Raw genomic sequence first — 15,562 nt, 5'->3', positions numbered from 1 at the left:
ATCGTGGACCGACGCGTGGCGCAGCCCGCTTATCGAGCAGTCGATTCGCCATTTCTCCAAGCTCACTTAGCCGAGGAGGATATGCTCGCGCATCCAAGTCGAGAATATAGTCGACAATCGTCTGCTCCTCTAGCTCTGTTAATTTCATCGAATTTGGTAGGCTATCGCGTCGAGAAGGCGTCCCCTTATAGCGGCGGGTAAGCGTTGTTCGAGAGACGTTGTAGATTGCAGCTGCGCGGCGTATAGAAAGGGAAGGATCACGGTCCATAGCTTGAAGAGCGAGATTCAATTGGTTATCTTTAGAAGGCGTCTCCATAGCTGGTTGTTGAGTAAGATGTGTTAGAAGATGGAATTCTAGTGAAGTGATGGAGGTGGCCCACTCGCTATGCTGGCCCACTCGCTATGCATTTACGTTAGCAGAACGCGCGGATCGATGTGAAAACCAATCAAAGTTAGCTGACCGGACGTCGACCATGGCTATCGCTAGGGTCTAGACAGATAGAAGAAAACCCCCAACTTTCATCATGTTGTGAAAGCTTGACCAGAACGTCCTCCGGTGAAACCACCAGACTACCTAGACCGATGCCGACACGGCCCGTCGCCCGCTCCCCGGTAGAATAAGACACACACACACACCCTCTACAAACTACCCTGCTCAAATCCCGCGTCCGTACCTACCACGCCAAGACCCCTGCTCGGTCGGCCGCAAGTCCGTCGTGCTCGAAGCATCCCCGGCATCGTCCACCGTCTGCGCAATGACCATCTGCTTGACGATCTCCTTGGACCTGCCGTTGGGCAACTGTTCGCGGTTGTGGTACGCGCCGTCGCTGCCCCCCATGCCCATGGCGCTGCCGTTCTCGCCCAGCTCCATCTCGTCGATCTCCGTGTACGGCGCGCTGCGGATGTTGTTCCGGCCGGTGCCCTTCCTGCTGCTCGACGCGCCGTAGCCGAACTCGTACGAGTTGCTCCCCGTCACGGCCTTCTTGGGGTAGAAGTGGAACCAGATGGGTCGGAGGGTCGGGAGGCACGCGCACACGACGGCCATGGAGAGTTCGATGTTTGTCCAGTAGAAGACTGGCGCGGTGTAGTCTGGATGGAGAGCGCCCGTGGTTAGTCAGTGGGTTGTGACATACAGGTGAGGCCGCGCGGGAGTGGTCTTACAGATGATGTCGTTGGGATGGCGCACGTATTCGTTTGCGACGCTGGTGATGGCGATGACGCGAGTAACACTGATGGCGCATGTTCTGGAACACGGGGAAGACCGCTGGGTTAGTCACGGCGCTCCAAAGATTGGCGGGGATAAAGCACTTACGCAGCGCCCAGGCTCAGCATGCCAATGACCGCCAGCTTAGTCTTGAGCTGAAGCTGGAGACCCATGATCATGGGAACCGGCAAGACCAAGATGGCAAAGTCGGCGACGACATTTGTGTAGAGAACTGTGAGGAACATGGCTGCCTGGTTGACACAGTTCTTGTGCTCGAAGAAGTCGATGAACGTGTCGATCGGGTAGCAGGTGAAGAGATGCGAGAAGAAGAAGCTGACTGTCCACACGCCGACATATGCGAGCATGCCATAGGTGACCCATTTGAAAGTGGTGCTGGGGAAGAGGTTGAGGTACAGCACGAGGATCGAGCATTTGACGAGTCCGAGCCCGAGGATCGAGAGCATGTTCATGACGAATTTGGACTGTAGAGCCGCGCAGGACTGGTTAGCAACACATTCCCGCGGCGCGAGTGAGGGGTCGCGACAAAACGGCATTATGGCATGGGGAGTTGACGAACATTTTCGAAGAACGCCAGACCCGGGTCGTTCATGTCAGCCGTTCCATCAGGGAGGAGGGCTTGGTGAGTGCCCAGACGGCCTTCGACGGCAGCTGCGTAAGATGTCAGCCTTGTGCTAAAACGTCGATGTATATCGACGGCGCAGCGCGCGAAATGCCAGTGGATTGAGTAACGTACCTGCCAACTGCAGGGCGCAGCAGATGATGGAAAGGATCTGCAGAGAATCATGGGGGATAAGCACCCAATCGCAAAAGCCAATCTTGCACAGACCAGACCGGCGAACTTACCAGTGCACCTCCAGCCAGGTAGTCGTCCAAGGTGAATCGGCCGATCAACAGCCTCGCCCATACACGGAGGGCATAGAACAATATGGACAGGAACATGAAGGCCACGGCCAGACCGATGACCTGCTCCTTGGAGTACTCCGTCGTCATGTTCACCATGATGGCGGTTGGAGTCGGCAATATTTCGAGTTGACGAGTAGCACGTTGCGTCGATCACTGAGATGGCGGATCTGGGATGGGGACGGCGAGGGTGGAGGAGAAGTATATATCCATCGACTTGGCGCTTTCATCACGAGGGCACTGTACAAAACAGTGTTGCATTCATCATTGTCTACTTCTGGAGGCCCAATAGGCGGACATCCTCGTCATTGCCCGCCGGAACTCCGAAATCCGGCATATTTCACTAGTGACCTCCTGTGGATCGCACGATTGCAACGTGGCACTCACGCGAACTTGTCGCACTAGACTTGCCTGACGAGCAGTGACGACGTCGAGTGCCACATAACATCAAAGAATGGAATAAGCGTCACATCGTGCTATCGAAAAGGGGTCGTCAGCCAAGAACAGAAAGTATCCAAAAGGGTTCTCGCGCTCATATACCTGAGGGGTTTCATGATGTTTAGTCACAAGCCTGAATAACTTTGACTGCACCTCGCCGTATTCATTGCAGTAAAAGGCCGCGCAGCCACAAGGCTGTCCACATGCCGAGCCATATGCATGGTATCGGAGGATCATTAAAGGTCACGTGGAGAGTCGAGAGTTGGATAGACCCTGACCACCTGAGCAGGGGAAACTTTAAAATGCACAAATGCAGTTAGAGCTGATGACTAACAACTGACAAGGCCGATGGCGACACGCAAGATAGCACTTGCAGCCCGGACCAGTCCATCGTGAGTGGTCTTGGACTGAAACAATGTAATTAATCCTGTGCTCGGTCTAGACGTTCGAGCTGGTGAGGGCCCATGTCGTGACAGAGCTGGTGGATGCTGCACACAGAGCTAGGTGCTCGACCCTTGCAACGATGGCCACCGCAGCAGTGACTGATGGATTATTTCCCTCCCATGTCTAGCTTGCGAGCATATTTTCCCCCTTTCCCTATCGTCGCCTGCGTCCTAATCTCCCATATGGACAGAAGACGTGACAAAGTGGGCGCCAAACGTTAATCAAAAACGGGGCGTTTTGGTACCAGGTCCCGACCCAAGATCCATGCTCAATTGTTAGTGACTATGTTGGGCTAGGGGTCCTCGCTCATGATCAGGTCCTTAGTCAGGTATAGAACCCCCACGATCAGGGGTGTGCCTGAATGACATGGGTTGCCGGTCAAGATACTCCAGGGGTATCTACGCCCTAAGCATGGAGAGTGACAGCGGTCCGAGCACAACTGCTTCTTCCACCGCAGGTCGGACGTGTCCGAAGCCCTTTGTGTCCTCTAGAGGAACCGATGGCGGTCTAATCAAGATGGTCGTTGCAGAAGGCCTCGAGGCCGGTATGTTCCTTACTTCCGATCAAGGTTTTGCAGGGTCTTGGCTGCAAGACCGTGCGTGGTTCTCCATCATCTGCATTGAATCGCGGGTTGGCTCCCGAACGTCTCTTGTTGATCGGTCCAAGCCGAAGTAAGTATTGAATGGAGGGCTGTGGACGCGGTGACGTAAGCGAAGCCGTCAGCCGAATTTCGACAACGACGAGGGTGGCATAGGAGGACAAGCTTTGGCAGTGGACCCCCAGGGGTGAGTCGGCTCCAGATAAACTAGCCAGTGGGCCCAGCTGGGGCGACTTGGAACCTTACCAAGGGTATCTCACTCGACTCAACACCGCACTGTCGTTATCTTGCTCATCTGAGTGACGAGGCCCTGTAACAGCGTTGGGTTTCCCTGCTTGACAGAGCTCCCCCAAACTACGCAGTGACTGGGCGTTGTGCGATTGGCTGGCAACTCGGGTGATTATCATCGACCCATTGTGGTGGAGTATCTGGCCAGGGCCGCCTTGAAAGTATGCAGGAGCCGGCATCATCCAGTCGAGTTTGCATACACGTGCTTGCGTTCCCGTCATGAGTGCATGTGGCCCGGTGGATGCTTTGCGGGTTGTGCCTGCTGTTCCAAGCCCTGGTCATATGCCGGGCACAGTCGTGTCACTGGTATATGCTTCGAGCCTTGCTCGCCGCCAGTGACCATCGATATTTGGCAGTCGGGTTGCTACTTGAGCTATTGGCAGTTATCTAGCCGCCGTTTGGTCCGTATTGTCATCTCCCGGTCTACCAACGCAACCCCCCCCTCTTTAACGACATCTATCAGCGGATCTGAGCTGTGATCCTATCCTTGGAACCCCATACGGCGACACGAGACGAAGAATTGCATGCAGAACTCACAGCCATATCTTCAAACTGATCTCGATCTGCCAGAATGGCCCCCCTTCAAATAACGGTGGTACCACCCCTCGACGCCAGTCGTGTGATAGGTGCCATGGCCAGAAGCTGCGCTGCGTGCGCGACGCCAAGAGTGATATCGGTGCTTGCGTTCGCTGTCTCCGCCAGGGCACCCAGTGTGTGTACAGCCTCAGCTTGCCGAAAGGACGACCAAGCATGTATCGTTGGGCCGATACAGTCGGACCTGGGGAGACACAACCCACCAAGACGACCGCATCGTCGTCAGACGCCGCGTCAGACGTCCAGCCCGAAGTAGAATCAAGTAGCAACAATAGTGGGAGCACCGCAAGCGGCAGCAGTACTGGCTCATCTAATGGACGCCCAGGAAGCGCGGCTCGGTCCAGCAGCTCCAGCAGCTCTTCCGGTGACGACGACAACATCAACACTGGTAATTATGTGGCACAGCCATCCAGCAGGTCAGACTCCGGCTCGAGCCTTGCCAAGCCGACTGACGAGGATGCCGTCATGAATGATACTCTTCTCCCTGACACTGATGCCTTCGGCGCCTCCTGGCTCGACCCAAACGCCTGGTCCGGTACTGAGATGCTCGAGAACCTCGGCCCAGCGTCCCAACTGGACTTCAGTTCGGTGCTGGAGCACTCGATAGACCCAAACATCCGCCACCAAGATGTCGACATTGACTACTTCAACCATCAACAACACCCGCCAAGGTGGCGGGAACGAAGTCACTCTGCCTTTTGTGGCAGCACCAGCTCATTGCCTGACCTCTCTACAGACCACGTCACAAGCATAAGCCAACTTTCGCAGTTGACCATGAGGCTATCCCAGCTTTATCGGTCAAATGAGAGTCTCAATGAGACTGTGCGCATGTCGTACCGACGCGGCTCTGTCGGCCACGACGGGCACGTCAGAAGCCCTCTGGTCGACGACGGCGTTTTTAAGCTGGTCTCCGCGTGGTTGTCCTACCTCTCTTCGAAAGCGACCCCTCAGACATCCATCGACCCGCCTACTTCGCCCGACGACGGCGCAGACGTCCTTGGTGTCGTACTGTGTGGCGTCTTCACTGCATCAGGGGATCTGCTCGAGATCCTTAGAGGCCTGATGCCACCGTCCGACCCTTGGAGCGCCGCTCCCGCTCACCACGGCAACATGAGCTCCAATTTCAACTCCCTGACGACGGCACCCAATGGTGCCACTTGCCAACCCAAACCCCAGCATCAGCATCAGAAGCACCGCGTCCGGACGGCATCTGTGAGCAGTCAGGCTGTCTCTCAAAGCCCCGTCACCAGCCACCTTCTCTTAGCATGCCACACCATGCTCCTGACCATCTACAACTTTGTGCTGATCGCACTCGAGAGCGACGTCGATCTGTGCTGTCTCAACACCGCGTCCCTATCTTCTCCTCCAGCCGACCTAATGCTGGGCACAAGACTCGGCAGTACGAGGAGCAGCTCAAGTGGTGGTTTTGGCCTCGGCGGCCATCCTTGCGGCGGTCCCTGTGGCGGCATCGGCCCGCTATCTAATATCCGGCTCGTCATGGTCGTCCAGCTCTGCTCATATCTGATCAACCAACAGCACCAATCTATAACTACCTATTTATCGGGTGTCGCTGCCCCGAGGGACGGGCAGTTCTTTTCCTCCTCGCCATTAAGGAACACCTCAGCGAGTTGGGAACAAACGTCGATTAATGGGGATTACAAAAGCGTTACCCAGCTAATGTCTGATATTCAGGCGAGGACGAACCGGCTTTTGAAGAGTCTCGGGGTATAAGAGTGTTACTGTAGTAACTTATACGTATTATAAAAGATTATTCGGCGTCGCTTCGCGATCTATCTCTTCTATAGTGGACATGTGCTATTGTTTATTGCTATTTTACTAATCTAATTACTACTATAGCGCCAGGAGCTTTGAAAGAATAGACCGCGAATTTCCTCATATCATTCTTCGAAGATATAAATCTAGGCACTATTCATGCAAAGAGAGTGACTATTCAATCGGTTCGTGCTTCTATTATCCCATTAAAATTTTGAGCTCACGGCCCAGTAGAAAATACGCAGCTGGCCCGGCGGCTCCACGGCTAATCTAACACTTTTTTGGTGCGGTGTATTTCTTCGGGAAACGCACTGTAATTGCCATAAAACTCCAACGACAATCGATATAAGTCCGAGGCCAACCATGCCAAGCTCTGAAGCTACGAGACATCAACGGGGTCATTGCCCCAAGTGCAGCACCCGATGTCGACTTTCAATCAAGTCGAGAGGTCTGCTTCGTGAGCTCGGGGCCAACAGTGAGGTCAAGGTCAGCCATCGGGCGAACGAGGGCGCCGCGGAAGTGCGGTAGATAGGGATGTTAGTCCCATCATGGACAAGCAGCATGAACGGCTGAAGGACAAAATGAGTCTCTCCACAAGGTGATGTTTGCTACTGGTGTTTAAAACAATAGAATGCTGCCGCCGTCTTGACCTCAAGTTCAGTTCTGGACAAGGTTGGTTATCGATATACCGGGCCGGCTTGAGCCAGCTGTACCATTTCGCGACTGCCTAGGTAGTACTTATACCTCAGGCGAACCACTTCGCTCCTTTCGAGCATTTCGAAGATTGCACCTGACGCACCTGCCTGAGCATAGATCAGCCCCAGGACAGTTATCATCGATCCGCCGCTCGGAGACGTATAGGTCCACGTCTCCGTTGCACAGGCTCCCGGCGACAGCGCGACAACCATATTCAGAGTCTGCTCACGAGCACTTGCCAGATCTTCAATCGTCCTCGACAAGATGCTGCTCAGCTCACCTATCACGGAGCGCGCTCCACTCCGCCTGTCCAGATGCGACCCAAGCTCCCTGCGTCGCCTATTCCTGTATCCCCAAGAGAGGGAAAACCTTTTCCCGGCCTAGAGAGAGGGCCTCATATGCGCGAATCTGCAGTTCATGAGCGTTTCTTCAATGTTTTCTGCGGGGAGATCTTTTGCCGTGCTTGTGTTCGCTTGAGTCGCTTGGTGAGCCAGCCACGCCCTTCCCTCCACATTAACCTCCGACAAGTGTCGGAGAGAGGGGAGATGGGATCTCAGATTCAAGCCAGTAAGGATCACCCAGACATACCACTGGATTGAGACCCCGGTCTTTTCGGCGCATCAAAATGGCTGCCGGTTGCTTGGTGCACACGTGGGTTCATACGCGTCTCCGAGCATGTCCGGGACCATCTTAGACGTCAAGTTATCGACCTGGAGACAAAATGGCTGCTAACATGGTATAAAGGCAGAGTATTTCGCCCCTCATTCATCTCAAACTGCGGATTCAAACAAACCAAAAGCCATCTAGCGACCCTGTCCATCATTCAGCCCGGTAGTGGCCGTCACTACCAGGGGCAAGTTGGGGTAAGCCCATAGTCAAGGCTGAGTCAGCGGGCTGGGGGTTAGCTCGAGTGACGACCACTACCATGACAGTCATTACCAGGGCGAAACAAGGGGTGCGCGTTCCCTTGCCTCAACCCCCGGGACCTGGGGTAAGGACCAGGGGTTAAAGGGGGCTGCGCGAGGGAGGGTTGGAGGGAGAGAGATAGAGAGAGAGAGGGAGAGAGGGAAGCAGGCGACACGTATTTCCTGGTTTGCAAGTATGATCAACTGGTTGAGCTGCTATGCATTCGGCTGCAGCAATGACGACTACAAGCACCAGGTTATCGGCTATGGCAGTGCGCTACGAGTCTGACGGCGGCGTTACTGGGGGCCAGGTCGGTCTGCTAAGCTGGTCTGCGAGCAGCGGCGGCGGCAGTGGTAGCGGTAGTCTAGAGCACCGGGTCGTCATCTGCATGTCGTGTAAGGTCGGGATTCGGCCAGGCGACGGCGTACAGCTACACTTCTGGCGGATCCACCGTCTAAAGGGCGAGGTGATGCGACAGATCCTCGATTACAGCTACACGGCCGAGCCGATCGCCAACCCGCAGGCCGTCCCGGTACCCGCCGACGGTTCGCCTTTTGTGCAGCAGCTGCCAATCGTCGACGGCCTCAGCTGCTCGGACTGCCGCTTCCTTACGACGAGCCGGAAGCTAATCAGGGTCCACCGCTCGCAGTCAGGACACGACAGTACCTGGAAGGAGGTACGACTTCAGAGCTTATCGCGAGGAAGCCGCGCTCGGTACTCGGTAGTCGAGCAAGTACAGGGTAGCATAGGACCTGATGGGACGACTAGCCTAAGGTCCACCGCCTCTGGCTCCCCTCAACGTCTACTAGCGGACTGTCTTGCGAGATACGAAGAAAGCCTGGCGGCCGAGCTCGAGGAGACACGCCGGATAGAGATAGCCGGACAGGACCAAACTTCGAGTCAACCTGGGTTCGCGAGATGGGCTGGGCGAGACACCTAGCCGGGAGCGACATGGGCGTGCACTTCCGGACGAGCTTGAGCGCCTTATCTGCCGTAGCGCGCGCTAAACTCCGAGGCGAGGCAGAAATTACCGAGCAGGACCGCCTCCTCCGGCTCGGGGCGAGCTTCGAACGGCTTATCGCGAAGGCTCTCGAGCGGACAGCGCAAGTGCCGAACGAGATGCTCCGCTACCTAGCCAGCTCGGACGCCAGCCGCCCGGCTGCAGGCCCTTTCAAGACGGAGAAGGAGCAGGGCACAAAGGACCGGTACCTAGTCTATTGGAAGCGATATCTGTTACTGCATCCGGGCAGGCCGGCTTGGCCGAGAAGAGGCCACAGAGAAGCTCCGGATCCGGTTCAACGACGCCCAGTGGGCTACACTCACGGACATCATCCAGAGATTGGACAATACCTCTACTAGTAGTAAGGACGATAATAACTCTGTAGCCTCGTCTACCAAGAGCGATTCCGAAGAGCCAGAGACTCTAGAGTATAAGATGGACGGAGGAGATAACCACGTCGAGGATCCAATAGACCAGGCCGTGATGGCCTTCTGTGTCGAGTCGCTCCAGCCAGGCCGGCAACTCCTTAAAGTCAGTCCGCCGCAAGCTCAGCAGAAACTCCGTGGCGTAGGACTGGTTATGCTGCCGTTCCTCTTCTTCAGGGCTGAATGCACGCCAGTACAAGTTCGCCACGAGGAACGCGATAAACTTGACATTCTGAAACGGCTTATGATTGAGTTTGTACTCCTCTATTGCCAAGTCGCGGAAGGAAACTGGGGATGGGGCTGCTCGATGATGGATCTCTGGGCCATAGATGATTCTAAAAGCGATTTGAGCCACATCTTTCATGCCAGTGGACACTCTCTCAACACGGCATAGTGACTTGGCATCCAGATCTCCTAAGACACAAAGAAGAAGCTCGACAGGCAGCCGTGTCAGCAGGCATGAGGGGCCGACACTCCTCGCATTAGTGTCCATAACCGAGATGGTCTTGATTTCCTAGGCAGAGATAATTGAAGCGAGCGGAGCAGGGCGTGTGAGACAATTTTGGCCCGGAAAATGATGAAATAACCGGATTGCCTCTACATCATCTATCTGAGGTAACTCTGAAATTGCGCAAGATCCGCATTCCCGGTCTACCGTCGTATGTCGGAGATCACAAGCTCTCAGGCTATGGGCTCATATGATCAACGCAGGTAGCCTTAAGTGAGTAGACTTGACTTTATCGATTGCATGAATATTTGTTTGTTAGGATTGCTTGGGTGTGTGGATTGTTTGAGCTGGTTTGTTTAAGTTCCCCAAACGTCACGATCGTCAGCCCCACGGGGAGGACCTACTGACTCCATCGTCAGCCGCTGCTGGGACACGGCAGGCCCTGCCATCAAGCAACAAACAAAGTGTGATGTGGAGCAGCAAATGGGCCATTTGGGTGATATCACCGGTCCAACCCAAGACAGTTACATATAGATCTCCTGGCTATTTGGGGCGAAACGAAGAGACGACCTTTTGTCCCTCACGGAGAGAAACCTGATTCAAATATGATAATTTACCATCTTTCTCTCCTTCTTGCTGCCACAACTGCAATGGTTGCAACGCAGTCTGCAGCTCAAGTGCATATATCAGAGGCCAGTGTATCACAGGCTATTCCCGTGAATCAGAACGAGGAAGACCCGAGCCAGGACGACAACGCCATTCATCCAAGAGCTGGGGGCTTTTGGAACAGGGCCTGCGGTTGCGTCCGCTACCTTGATCACGACGCCACTGCTGCGGTCGTTAACGCGCTCATTGGCGACGTGCAGGGCTATGTAGACCCGGCCCGCAAGATTTTACCGCACGAATCAATCATCGAGCACAATCACGGCGTGATGGCCTTCATCGTAAACAATGATGATAGAGATGGAGATCGGACCCTTAATATAACCGCGGACGAAGTCCGGCGCGCCTTTAAATCATATCTCAAATCACTGTGGCTTATTTGTAGCTGGGACAACGGGAACAGAGAACACTTTTGCTGTTGGCTATAACGTAGTCCACAAGTGACCCGGCCATACAAGTGATCCGGCCATTTCTTATCGCCGCTTATGTAAGGATTTTGAATCCTTTATAACTTCTTTATTTTAGGAGATAGAAGGGCGTAGTTAAGTCTATCCGTAAACGATAAGGATAGTTAGCTTTTTTACTACCTTAGCTAACGTCTAAAATATTTATTTAGTAGTAAAGTAAGAAAAGTGGAGAACGAGCTATGTAAAGCTCTTAGTTAAGAGTGAGATATATAATTAAGGAATAAGAAATTATTAGAGGAGGTAGATTACTCTTATCGTTTACGAAGGGACTTAAGTAGAGCTTTATATCTTTTAAGTTCAGGAAGTTATAAGTATTTGAAGATCCTAAGATAAGCGGCGATAAGAAATGGCCGGGTGTGACGGCCAACCAACAGGGGATGCTTGTTACGGACGCAAAAGAGCCCAAACAACTAGGCCACAGGATCAGGCCAAGGACAAGGGCGGATCATGTGGCAGCACCGTCACAGGTTTCTTATGTAAGCACGATAAGGGACGATAAGGAAGGTACGTACCGGTCATGCATATCTGCATGACCGACGCTGTGCCAAGAAGGATGGTCACCAATATCTGCATGACCGTCAGGACCAGATTCATGACCTGGCCGCGACCATCGGGCTCAGAGTCATGACCACGATGAAGGACAAAGGATATATAGAGTACGGAGGATCTCCTTGTGGACAGTCATTACCTTTGTACTTCAGCGATCAATCTAAGTATCATTCTCACCCTTCACTTGACCTAGTCACTCAATTGACCCGAGTGTGATATCTCGCAAGAGACACGAACGACAACCCCTCGAGAACACGACAAGCACGGAGTCAGTATTGCATAAGGTCGCTACCTACCTTATTCAGGACATAAACCCCACAGCGCCGATCAGACGGTTGACCCCGGAGATCGGATCGTGACATCTAAGTATCAGTTTCACCCACACTTGAACTAGTCACTCAATTGCCGAGACTGGTATCTCTTCCAAGAGACACGAACGACAACCCAGAGAGAGAACGACAGCAGAGTGTTAGTTGTTATTGTACAGGCTTTACCTATCTTGCAGAACAGCAACCCCAGCGCCCTGCCAGACGGTTGACCCCGGAGGCAGGATCGTGACACCGGGTCACTTGTGGACTACGTTATGCTGGATAGCGACGGAGAGGATTTGGTGAATAGCATGTGGAGGTCGAAAGCGGAAAAATGCTGATAGACAAATCTTGAGTGGCTAGCTTCTAAGCATCCTAACGGAAGCAGGAGTTTTATGTAATGTAGGACTACAGGAAAGAAGTTATTGAGCATATGTAGTTTCCCTTACATACTTGATAGGCTCCTCTCTTTCTCGCCTTCTGGTCTCTTTGGCGTAATATCATTCACGCGATGGTGGCATTTTGTGTTTGAAAAATGTAAGGCACGTTGTGCTCCTTCAAACTAAGCGTGTGGAAATGCCTGTATTTAGTCCTCGAGATTCGGGCGTGTCCCATTTCATCGCGTTATCTTGTAATATGCGGAATTGAGGAGACCTATCGATGTCACAAGGCAGCCCTAAGAAGTTCCTGCTATTACGTGCACTACTTAATTAGTTCCCGTACAGTTCGTGCGTACCATACGTTAGTTCCCGGACACTAATGGGGAAGATTCTCAGCAGCAGGCCCGCTAGAGCCACTCCTTGTAAATGTCATTGCTCCGCCGTACAGCCTTGATGTCTTCCATTTTCATACGCCACGCATAAAAGTATAATTACGGTACATAGCACAAACCTCTCCAACAACGACGGGAATCTTGCGCATACCCCAGTTGCCTGTTCCCATCTTCCAGCTGAAGTCCTTAGAGCCTTGGACGACTTCGCCTTGTTGCCGTTGGATCCAAGTTCGGCAGCCAGATTCGACCACGGTCTAGCCGACTTTGATGGGGATGGGCGACCTGGAAGCCCCTTGAAAAACTCGCCCGCAACCTCGACTACGGAGAGGGGAGCCGAACGGCTTTGCATGATACTGCATTCGGAGGAGAACAGAGCACCCAGGTCCAGCTCTTGACCGACATAATCGGAAAGATCAAGATACCTCAATGTGTGTGACGAGAGAGTAGCTGGTGGTGTTGCAGAACACTGAGCATCTTCATCCCGGTTAAATACCCGAGAATCAGCCACGAATAACCTCTCCATATCAGCGACTGTCAAACCTCGACCTAGCGCAAGCTCATGAAGATGGTTCATAAGCCCCCGGAGAAGCAGAATATGTGCTGAGCCCATTTCGCTGCCTTTCAGATTCAACGACCGTAAGCTCCGTGGCAAGCTTATCAATAGCTGCGAGACATCATTGTCCCTAAGCCCGCATCGAGTACGGAAGTCGACTGCAAGGTTCAGGACGACTAGGCTATCTTTTACGCTGGGACGGCTCCGCAAAAACTCGAGGACAGCGTTGGCTGTCAAATCATTACACCTGGACAGATTCAGATGCGTAATTCGCGCCGAGTGCGGTATCGACTGCAGAGCCTGATCAGAGACTTTCGTGCCGGCAAGATCGAGATGGGTAAGGGCGCTCATCCGATGCAGTAGCTGATCAAACACTGCAGGAGGCAGATTGTCGCAGCGGTGCAATGACAAGCGCGAAACAGAAAAGGTTATATTTCTGTCGGTTATGCTCCTAGTAAATGTCGTCATCGCTGTGCGGAAGCGTAGGGAGGAACAGCCGCAAAAGTCCGCCGCAGTGAGATGAGGAAGGTGGCAAAGAGCTTCGTTAACACCATGACGTGTATCTCATCATCTATGTGCTCCTGAGCCACGAACTCGCGCAGGTTGGGTGCTAAGTTCAACCACTGAATCAGTGTTTTCGGTGTCAGGTTATCTGCGCTCAAGCGCTCTTTGGCCGAGGAAAAGAGCACTATGGGGTTAAATGGGCTGAAGTCTATGCGACGGACGAGAGGACCGAATCCCGGAATACCGCGCAAGGCGAAGAGTAGCTTGCGGAAGACCTTTGAGTCGTGGATGGTCACGCGCTCGTAACGGGCGCGGATAGTGACAGAGTACAGGATCCTCGAAGTATTGAGAAGCGACTGTATGCTGTATTGTTGAGATCGGCCCCCGAGAGCCGGCTTTTTCATAGCCACCATATCTATAATTCCCTCTGTATAGCGTATTGGCAATGGGCGGCATGTAACAAACGGGGATCACTGCAACTTACGCAAGATCTCGGTAGGCAGACGTTCGAGAGGTGAATTGCCAGGTGCGTGCCGATATGGCGGCCATGGGTGCTCAGATGTTCGGCTTGAGCCCCTGGCGATCTTCGTGGACTGAGACACGCTACAGCTGCGGCTCGCATGCTTGTCTTTGCCCGTTGTGGCTCTCCATGATTGAGAGCTGTCGGCAACGACAATCGATTGATAGGCTATATGTAGCTGATCAGGAGGTCGTGTTAGTGGTGGCTGGGAGCGGACAATGGTCGTTGTTGCCATGACCAACTCGTCAAACGATTTTATGCGTGTGTGCCTAAGGTGTCGTTCTAGATTCAACCGTAATCGAATGATGCATTGATAATAAGGAAGCCTCGCTTCCAGACAGCTCTGTAGGTCGTCCCACAGACACAAAGAGAGATTTTATGCTCGGTGCGATTTAAGAGCTTGTATGAGCGTCGGGATTTTCGGGACTTCTTCCCTATCATCGGAGCGAAGTGTTGTTCGTAAGCTGCATGATACAAGCAATAGGCAAGAGCTTCCACGTTCTTATCAGGAGCTCTGAGGTACAGAAGACGGATCCACCAACTAGGTGGCTACACTGTGCACCCCTCTGTATTCATAAGAAGGGAAGGAGGGATCTTCGGCGATACTGTGTCGCCATAAGTTCTATAATTCCTGTCCAAAGCGCGTGGATATATGCTGATAGTCCATGGTTGATATCTGGCAATTGTGTCTCGAATTGCTTTGAGGACCTCTATTTGCAGCCATAGTCCGACCACATGGTCGCCACTACAATCAGAGAATGCCGTGTACTTGACACCCTAAACACGCTCTGTCACCGTAAGCCACAATGGAATTTCAGCCATAAAGTCTCGATGTGGCGCAAAGTTCATCATATCAAGAACATAAGTGACATAGCACTCCATCTATGGAGCACAAAATAGCTGATTTATCAGTTTCGAACCTTGCGAGAAGGGATATCCCTTGTAACCCTGCACTCTGATGAGTTAGCTACCTAGATTGCTCGAGACGCCCAAACCCCCACCAAGGGAACGCATCTCAATTGAGGTAACAGTGCAGAACGGAAGATGAGCCAGTGTGTGACCCGGCTAGAGAGGAGCAGAGTACACAGGTAAGACGCAGCTGGCAATACCAGACCTTCCGCCGTGAACCATACCAGGGGCCTTCAAGTCAATATGTGGGCTATACAAACCTCCAGCACTTCAAGAGCATCACAGCCCATCTGCAGCAAGCTAAGAACAAACCCATCAATGTCCATCCCTGCGCTTGGTGACGTTCTGCCTGTCGTTAAGATCGCCTTTATTCGCCCCTGATTGTGGCTTCGAACAGAGCTCGGAGGCCTTAAGATATGAGAGATCTGTTGCTGGCAAGTCTCGTTCGCAGAGCCCAAGAAGCCCGTTTTACTGGGAAGATCCGGAGTTTGCCGTCCAATGCCGATCAGCGAATTCATGCCCGCCTTCCGGCTCGCTGTCCTCCCAGGATGGTTCTACTATTCATACTATCGTCGACGAACT

At 53.1% G+C, this 15,562-nt stretch overlaps 4 protein-coding genes across 4 annotated transcripts; 2 read left to right on the top strand and 2 right to left on the bottom strand.

Annotated features, from left to right (window-relative positions):
* Nucleotides 1-655: 655 nt before the first annotated feature.
* B0I36DRAFT_258309 (uncharacterized protein) lies at nt 656-2,215 on the bottom strand (the record flags this gene model as incomplete). The annotated part of the gene is made up of 6 exons (XM_046151081.1): nt 656-1,089; nt 1,162-1,244; nt 1,313-1,686; nt 1,782-1,873; nt 1,959-1,995; nt 2,069-2,215. The coding sequence occupies 6 exons, from the start codon at nt 2,213-2,215 to the stop codon at nt 656-658; spliced, it is 1,167 nt and encodes a 388-aa protein (XP_046003732.1).
* Nucleotides 2,216-3,523: 1,308 nt separating this feature from the next.
* Nucleotides 3,524-6,359, top strand: B0I36DRAFT_356888 (uncharacterized protein; the record flags this gene model as incomplete). The annotated part of the gene is made up of 3 exons (XM_046157709.1): nt 3,524-3,678; nt 4,520-6,212; nt 6,345-6,359. The coding sequence occupies 3 exons, from the start codon at nt 3,524-3,526 to the stop codon at nt 6,357-6,359; spliced, it is 1,863 nt and encodes a 620-aa protein (XP_046003731.1).
* Nucleotides 6,360-8,130: 1,771 nt separating this feature from the next.
* On the top strand, nt 8,131-8,880 carry B0I36DRAFT_404387 (uncharacterized protein; the record flags this gene model as incomplete). The annotated part of the gene is made up of 1 exon (XM_046161773.1): nt 8,131-8,880. A coding segment is annotated over one exon (672 nt), but the record flags the coding sequence as incomplete, so codon positions are not given.
* A 3,688-nt stretch (nt 8,881-12,568) lies between these two features.
* B0I36DRAFT_378684 (uncharacterized protein) lies at nt 12,569-14,306 on the bottom strand (the record flags this gene model as incomplete). Its single annotated transcript, XM_046160721.1, has 4 exons — nt 12,569-12,748; nt 12,808-13,495; nt 13,597-13,978; nt 14,036-14,306. 4 exons carry the CDS (start codon nt 14,304-14,306, stop codon nt 12,569-12,571), a joined length of 1,521 nt encoding a protein of 506 aa, XP_046003729.1.
* Between the last annotated feature and the right edge of the window lie 1,256 nt (nt 14,307-15,562).

This window comes from Microdochium trichocladiopsis (assembly GCF_020744255.1).
Source record: "Microdochium trichocladiopsis strain MPI-CAGE-CH-0230 chromosome Unknown B0I36scaffold_21, whole genome shotgun sequence".
Classification (NCBI taxonomy): domain Eukaryota; kingdom Fungi; phylum Ascomycota; class Sordariomycetes; order Xylariales; family Microdochiaceae; genus Microdochium; species Microdochium trichocladiopsis.
This window is presented reverse-complemented; position numbering and strand designations above follow the sequence as displayed.